The 8,460-nt window shown below is 40.4% G+C and overlaps 1 protein-coding gene across 1 annotated transcript; it reads right to left on the bottom strand.

Moving 5' to 3' along the window:
• Window positions 1–5,612: 5,612 nt before the first annotated feature.
• Window positions 5,613–8,095, bottom strand: LOC106614005 (forkhead box protein D1). The gene is made up of 2 exons (XM_014216897.1): window positions 7,273–8,095; window positions 5,613–6,291 (listed from the first exon to the last, which is right to left on the bottom strand). Exons 1-2 carry the CDS (start codon window positions 7,699–7,701, stop codon window positions 5,917–5,919), a joined length of 804 nt encoding a protein of 267 aa, XP_014072372.1. The 5' UTR covers window positions 7,702–8,095; the 3' UTR covers window positions 5,613–5,916.
• Between the last annotated feature and the right edge of the window lie 365 nt (window positions 8,096–8,460).

Raw genomic sequence — 8,460 nt, 5'->3', positions numbered from 1 at the left:
AGGAAAAGTAGACACAAGGCATCTAGTAAGTGACCATTATCATGATCTATTTCCAATCAAATGAGGATTGGGAGTGACACTCTCAAGCAATCTGATACTCTCCCAGAGAGAAAGGGCTGATCTCTTGAGATTCTCATATGACAAAAATTTGACATTTGTATCTTGTTCTGTGAAGTATTGTTTTCCTTGTCTTACTAAGATGTCTTGTTATGTCACTTATATTTTATACCCAGAAAATGACATGCAAGTCTAAATACTGCGCGTGTAGGATTTCAATATAGCCTAAGTGCGATGAATATGAGGCCCACTGAACTATTTGTTCCAAATGATCAAAACAATGTTGAGGTTTACTGGCATCTTGCGTCATCTAGAGGCGGAATACCGTATTGCTCTTTACGCAGCGCGGCACAATTGGTCCTTCACCGTCTCTCCGCTCTCCTCACTGCTCCTCCCGCAGAAAAAAATAATTCGGTCTGCCTCAGTCTCCCGGGAGCGCCGGTCGATGCCTCGTCCTACCATATGTCTGAGCCCAGCTGCCAATCAACAGGTCAACGCGACCTCGGGGAGAGAGGGAGGGTTGTTGGGAGAGATCAAACAGTGTACCTCAGGGATGACAGATGCAGATGAAAAGAAAGGCAATAAAACATTGCTTCAAAGATGGCAACGGTGCACTGGGAAGCAAATGATTGTTAACAGTAATGTGTAGAATAGCGCCTTGCATTCATGATGATCGATTGACTATTATGGGGCCTTTGATGCTCAGGCAGCCTGGGCTATTATTCCTACACCATAGAGATAGAGGTTCTGGTTCCAGCATAATGCTGACGTCTAATCTACCGGTTTCTATCTATTCAACAGCTTTACAAAACGTTGTTTCTACCTTTTCCAAAACTCCACGTTCTTGCAGGCGCATCTGCCATATCATTTTGTTTTGAACGTTTGCAATACAAGAGGCTGAAGTCATTTTTGGTCTATACCTATTCAAGAGTCCTCCAAATTGATTAATTCTGTGTAGAATTAGTTCTATAGTTAAACCTTGGCTAAATTTGGGAAATGTAAATGTTGACTAATTCAAATAATCTAACAGTTTTGACATGTTTATTAAAAGCATATGTTTATATTTTTGGTGGTGAAGTTGTGCTTCCTGTCTAATCAGTCATTTCCACAGTTTGAATGTCCTTTTTGATGCTCTGTGGAGTCAGACGTCAACCAATGTTTTGTCAACATTCGTCAATATTGTCTCTTGTCAATCCATAATCAATCCAAGAGATACTACAACAGAGCAATACAAGCAGCTTTGGAATGCTACAATGTAGCCATAACATGGCCATAAGTTTTCATCATCATCACAGCAGGACTCATCTTCTTACCTCACTCTCAGATTTGTTAATCAGGGGCAAATCGTGGACAGTAATCCCAGGCCCCCTGCACCCTTCCGCCTATCCTATTGGATTAAGAAGATAAAGCACACAACCTAACACGCCTCCCTCTGCCATGGCCCTACAAGCTGCGGCTACACTGACAGCCTTGGTCAATTTAAACACGTAACTTGTGGCCATAATGCGCTGAATGGAGACATTCTTTGGTAAACTGAAAAATCTGATGTTTGATGGACGTTCACATATTCCTAACATGTATGGCATCTAGTTGTGTGCCACAATGAATTACGAAACAGCTGAAAGAATGACAATGAGAGAAATGCTTGAATGGAACATTGCATTCACCCTCAATTTGGGTGTACATCATTACTAACACTATAACAACTTGTCAACTTGTGTTTTGTGTAGAGATAAAATGTAAAAACGGTAGATCAGCATACTGTAGCCCAGTAGTTTTCCTATTGTTCATTTTATACATTACACTCTACAAGGAGTGCTTACACCTTGACACATTTTGGGCAACTGTCTGTGTGTGTGTGTGTGTGTGTGTGTGTGTGTGTGTGTGTGTGTGTGTGTGTGTGTGTGTGTGTGTGTGTGTGTGTGTGTGTGTGTGTGTGTGTGTGTGTGTGTGTGTGTGCGGTGTAATGGAAAACTGTAATTTATACAGTAATTTTAAGTATTATTAACAGCAACAACAAAAAACTCTGAAACGTTTTACTGCATCATACTGTAAATTATAATACATTGTGGGAAAACTGCTGTATTTTGAATGATACTGTAATTCCACCCCACAGAATACAGTACCGTACCAGACTGCCCAAACAATTTTGACCACTAGTGGGTGCTTGGTATTGTTGTTTCTGGCGTATTGACATATTTTCAGGTGTGCCTTGTAAGAGATTATATTTGTTGCAGTGAGAATGCTCTAGCAATTTATCTCCTATGTGGTTACAGTGCCCCATCAATTTAAATTGCATAGGGAACAGATTGGAGTGGCAGCTAGTCTAAAACTTTAAATGGTTAAGCATTTCGCTTAATCTTTTTGGTCTGATTCTCCTTTAGTCGCTGCCGGTTTGGAAACCATTTGTTAAGGCCTCTAGAAGTGCAAGTGATATAAAACACCAAATATTCATTAATATGCTGAAATGCGTAAGCACTTTACCCACATTCTAAAAAGAAAAGGTTCCTGGAGTATCCTTTAGGGGTTCTTCAAATTGAAACTGTGGGTGAACCCCTATAAGTTCTTCCAATAACCTTTTAAAAGGTTTCTTCAAAGAATCCCTTTTAATGGATCCTCAAATAACCTTTTGAATAACCTTTTTGGGGGAATTTTCAGTGCCAAGAACCCTAAGGTTCTTCTAAGAACTTTGAGGATCATAGAAGAACGCTTGTTGAACCCCTCATTTTTTTAGTGTAGCAGCCAACCTGCTTGCACCAATCCCATATAATGACAAAAAAATGCTGTGAAACACATGCCTCTCCCCTCAATAAATGTCATTCATCCATTCATTCATTAATTCCGATTACGGTTGCATTTACTTTTACAGTATAATACAGTCAATACCATACAGTCAATACAATACAATCACAGTACTTGCTTTGATACCATATTTATATTACAGTAGGTGTAATGTAATATTTAATACAGAATTGTACTTGCCACCAAGCTGCCAGTATAGTACTGTCAAATTAAAGGTTACCCCTAAACAGTGTGTGTGTGTTTGTGTGATGGATGCAACCTGTTCAAAGCCTTGTTTCCTGCCAGCATGCAGAAAACATATGCAACAGAATTAAAGCCCTAAAGCTTGCGAATTGAAGAGGATTTAATGCAGAGTGCAATTCATGGGAATTAAACAAATTAGTGGTCCAATTAGCTTGTCCGCAATGAACAGAGAGATTTGGTGAACAAAATTAATTAGATGGATTTGTCATCGCTCTAATAAACAGAGAAGAAAATAGGGTTTTGACATGTTTGTCTACTGTATTTTTGTCTTTTCCCATAAATAAATACATTCTATTTTCTTTTTAGAATGTACTCTAATCTACCTTTCAGATGTATTGCCTTATCCATATTTCCAGTAATTGGTAGACAAAAACTGCACATGAATTGACATAAACAAGCAGTGTAAAAAGTCGATCTCTGACCTAATCCACTCAAAAAAACAACATGCTCAAGTATTGTGAATTTAAATGCCAACCTTTGGAAATTACATCTGAATTTCCTATCGATGGAATAACTGACAGCTGATGATTGACTTTTCTTTTTTATGATAATCTTGTTGTATTCTCCAGATATAATTATCTGACCATGCTACTGCATATTTTAACACGTTTTGCCCTTTGATAAAGAAATATGGAGCCAGATCCCTATACATTCTCAGACCGGTATAATGATCAGTATTATTGTATACTGTATAATATACCTTTCACATTTCCAGTTGAACTGTTGTTTCTGACTGGACTCGTCCCTTTATATCTTTTACTTGTTGTTGCCAATGAAGACTTTGACAATGGTCCCCTTTACACGGCCACACCTGCACCTTCACTTCTCCGCGCCACCCACTCCCCTGACCCTTCTGCCATCTCCTTCCCTTTACCTCCCTCCCTCCCCCTTCCCTTCCATACCCTCCCTTCCCCCTCACCTCACCCCCTGCAGTGTCTCCTCACCACAGGAACGGTAACAGATTACACTGTGTGATAAGCTTCCTATTTTTCGAAACTCCTTGGGATCTCTGGGATTATCCGGGTGCTTATCCCCCAGGTCGACTTTGGGAAGCCTGCTTTAGTCTCTTAGGGCACAAGATTTGGCATCCCAGCATCTCTGACTAATTAGCATCTAAACTAGGCCGGGCTTCAGGAGTGGGCTCACTTTTAACACCCTGAATCCACACACAACCACAGGAACACACAATCACAAAAATACACACAGACACACAAAGGTAGAAGCACGCATGCACGTATTCAAGCATGCACATGCACAGTTAATGAACGGTACCACCTGGTGTACCAAATATCTTCTCAGAACAGTCATCTGTACAGTAATATGTCAGTACAGTTATCTGTACGGTACAATATTCTGTACATATAAATTACTGTAAAGCAGGGGTCGGAACCGAAAGATTTTCCAATCTTTTCATTCTGAACAGAACCATTCTTTTTTTGTTTCATTCCACTGTTCCGACCAGCAAAATAAAGTTCTGAACCAGTGTTTATTGTTCCTTTCTGTTCGTTTTCTTTACATTTAGCTCTAAATTACATTTCTTCACCAATCAGTGCTAATAGAGCAGCTTGCTGTAGAGTGGGTAAGCGATTGAATCTGTACACGAAAGTCGTTAAGAGCAAATTGTATTTTGCCGTAACAGCATAGTTTAATCATAATGAAAGACAAACACACACACTGTGCTACCAGTCACAGTGTAGGGCACTACTAGATGCAACTGAAATGTTGAGGGTGAGGAGAGAGCGAGAGAGGATGGAGGAAGCTTCCCTTGAAGCGCTGGGCATCTTGTTATCTGAATTAGGCCCACAGAACTATACCTACGGAGGAGCGGCTTCTATAGAGGAACTTCAAATGTCTTTGAACTTCCGAGTTGGTTTAAAGTTGGACCAGAGCAAGCGTTAGCTAGCTAGCTTGTGTGTGCAGAGCAGCACTAGAATTTAAAACTAATCTTACCTTTTTGTAGTTAATAAATCCAATGTGAAACATGATAACTATAGTATCCTTAACTAACATTGAAAAAGTCAACCTGTTCTTCTCTTATTTAACATCTCTCCCTAATTTCTGAATTACGCTTGTACCGTTGTCAGTAGGTTTCAGTAACCTATGTTTCAGAGGGGAGGGGCAGGTAGCCTACACACACACGCACACCTACTAGCAAAGATTTCTAGTTGTCAGGCAGACGCTGGAATACGTTTCTGAGTAACTGAGTGAAGGCTTTAAATATGGGCTTTGTTGGCACTTTGTTTGTTGTGTGGGACTGGAAAAAATGCCCAAAATGTTATTAACCGGTTCCCATGCTTTTAAAATAATGGTTCTGTTCCAGAACAGTATAGATCACTTTTTTTCGGTTAGTGTTCTGTTCTTCAATTAATTTTGTTAGTTTCCGGTTTTTGGTCAACCAGTTCCAACCGTTGCTGTAAAGTGCTTTATTTACAGATTTAAAATATTCTCATTCTGTGTACGCATTTTCTCATGTTTGACAGAAATCATTGACACATTGTTTGGTTAGGTTTTTTTGTTTATTTATTTGAAATTGTTGAAGATATATATAATAATGCAATACGTTCATCAATATATTTACAATTCTATTTCTTCATATACAGTACTCATCAAATACTATATACATAATATTACAGTACAAATCTGGTGTATCACATTTCAAACAATAAATAGTGCAATATAGTTCTTTGGTGCTTTGGTACTCTTATTTGTGCCAGTCAGTCACAGATTTCACAATCATACTCAATACATCTCTCTCAGCCACCTGTCATACAAAGAGTAGTTCAACATCAAACATGCATCCAATTCTATGTGGTGCTATTGAACTGGAACGTGGAGGGATGGGTGTCGTCTGGCATACTGGCTAGCCCAGCTCCAATACATCCTGGCTGAGAGGCAGGACAGAGGGTGGGCCGTGGAGAGAGGGTGGGCTAGGGGGCAGCACCAGCACAGCACCCCCCTGGGCCTGTTGAGGGGGTAATAGGGTGTGTGCAGGGCATACGGAAGCTGTCCTGTCACCCTGCGGATCCTGCGGCGAGCTCGGCGGCGATGGTAGTCCCCATTGGAGAAGTCTTGGAAGTTAGCGGGGTGGATGGCCCAGAAATGGCCTTTACCATTGTCACTCCGACCAGCCTTCACAAAGCATTCGTTCAGGGACAGGTTGTGTCTGACGCTGTTCCTCCAGTTCTTATCCTATAGGACAACAATAATGTTTACATAAGAGACATGAAGAATAAAGGTGATTAATGAATTAACTGTTGTATGTGGCCCTGGAACAGAAATTATCCAACATCATCCTTGTACTCAATTATTAGAAACCAAAAATGGTATTCCCTCATGGCTGAATCCACCGTATACATTGTACAGAGAATATTAACAATTTTCCCTTGCTTTTATTTCATTGGTGCCAGGTCATGTAAAAGGGCCATAAGTGACGTTTGGTTATGGTTGTTTGAGTTGACTGACAGACGAAACCACCACGTTCACCTTGTTTAATTCCCCTAATTCCATGAGATAAACCTGTTGTTACACCTGTTAAAGACCTAGTTTTAGTTCTTAGCCCGTTGAGGCTATCAACAGAATTACCTACAGCCTTTAGGTTACTCAGTTAGACCTTCCATGCAACAACAGGATCAGCTGAGCCAGGTTCATGCATGCAGCAATTCTACCCATTACTGTGCCAGACCACTCTTTTTCAACAGTTCACAATGGGAATATAGTGAAAAGAGAAAACCCCAGATATACTTTTTTCACGCTCTTTATTTGAAGATGCTGTCTTTTGACTACAGTGGAGGATGTGCGTAATGTCCCAGAATAGTACTTTAGGTTTTTGAAACTTTCCACACACTAGTCATTTCTTGATCAAACACCTTTGCAAAGGTTTTTCTCATGAGTATCTAATGTTATCCAGTTAAATATATTATAATTACAGACGATTGCCAATACAGGGAGTTAGCAATGTCAATTCCAATTAAATTCAGTCCGTGTTTGAAGTGAATTTAAATTTAATTTCAAGAATCGAAAACAATCTGCTTTCAAAATAAATTGCACTCTTTTCAATTCTTCAATTGGAATTGGAATGTATCTCCTGAATTGAAATTAAACTGATCCCAACCCTAGTTCAGACAAATATTCAACTTGGAATGAACCGTGAATTGAATCACTTGGACATACCTTGCTCTTGAAGTAGGGGTAGCGATCCATGATCCAGTGATAGATGTCACACAACAACAGCTTCTTCTCCTCTGAAGCAAGTATGGCCATGGAGATAAGGGCAATGTAGGACTGGGTGGGCTTGTCCCGTGGACTGTCTGTAGTGGTCGCCTCTTGATCTTCTTCCACTTTGACCTCCTCCTCCTCTTCATCCTCTGACCCCTCTTCTCCTTCTGGCCCCTTCTCAGGGCTCCCAAGTTCGATACTTTCCCTCTCTGAGAGGATGTCAGGACTCTGCTCCTCCACTGGACTACGAGGTGTTTGCTCTGCTGGGGGACTCTTTGCCTCCTCTCTCATGCTCTTACTGTCCTTGTTGTACAGCAGGTAGTCTATGGTGAAGCATAGTCCCAAGCGCTCCCGGCCAGTGTTGCAGCTGCTTCTGTCCTCCATGGGCCTTCTTGGACTTTTAAGGCAGTTGCTAACACTTCAAATGTAGATGACCTATTTCCACCACAATAGGCAATCATCAGATTCTTTACAGATGTTTTTGTTTCTCAGTTTCCCAGTGCTGGTCTATGACACTGCTGTGCATCAAGTAAGATGTCTCTCTTCAATGTCCTTTGGGCTAAGTAAGTTAATGACTGCGGTCTCTTTGGTCACAAGATCAAGTTAGGACAATTAAATGGGATAGTCCCAATTTACCCTGATTGTTTGGTAACTCAACTCAATGTGATGCCAAAGCCTGTATAGGTTAAGGACAATCAAATGTGTTATACCACATTGATCTGATAGAAGAAGAAAAAAAAAGAAGAAAAAAAAGAATTTATGCCTTCCTCAAATGTATCTTGTGAATACTAGATCAGAATGGATCAGTATTGTGATGGTACCACTATTTAAACGTCCGTAAATGTATCCCTCACAGTGAGGGGCAATAGAGACAGGAGAAGCACAGGTAGGGGGTCTAATCAAGGCGGATTAATTTTATTAAACCACAGCAAATCTTTGTAATTACGGGAGATTAAACACTGATTTAGTAGGACATGGTGTTCAGAGGGTGCTTCAGCAGCACCAAAAGGCATTTAAACAGCATTATCACTACTTAAATGGGTTTCAGACAGAGGATGCTCCGTATAGTGCACATTATCAGAGTAACTGTAAGCGATTCTGTTATAAAACAGTAATACATTTATCATAAATGATGTGCTACAA

The sequence above is a fragment of the Salmo salar genome, chromosome ssa10 (assembly GCF_905237065.1).
Source record: "Salmo salar chromosome ssa10, Ssal_v3.1, whole genome shotgun sequence".
NCBI lineage: Eukaryota > Metazoa > Chordata > Actinopteri > Salmoniformes > Salmonidae > Salmo > Salmo salar.
The sequence above is the reverse complement of the archived record's forward strand: the minus strand, read 5'-3'. Positions and strand labels throughout refer to the sequence as shown.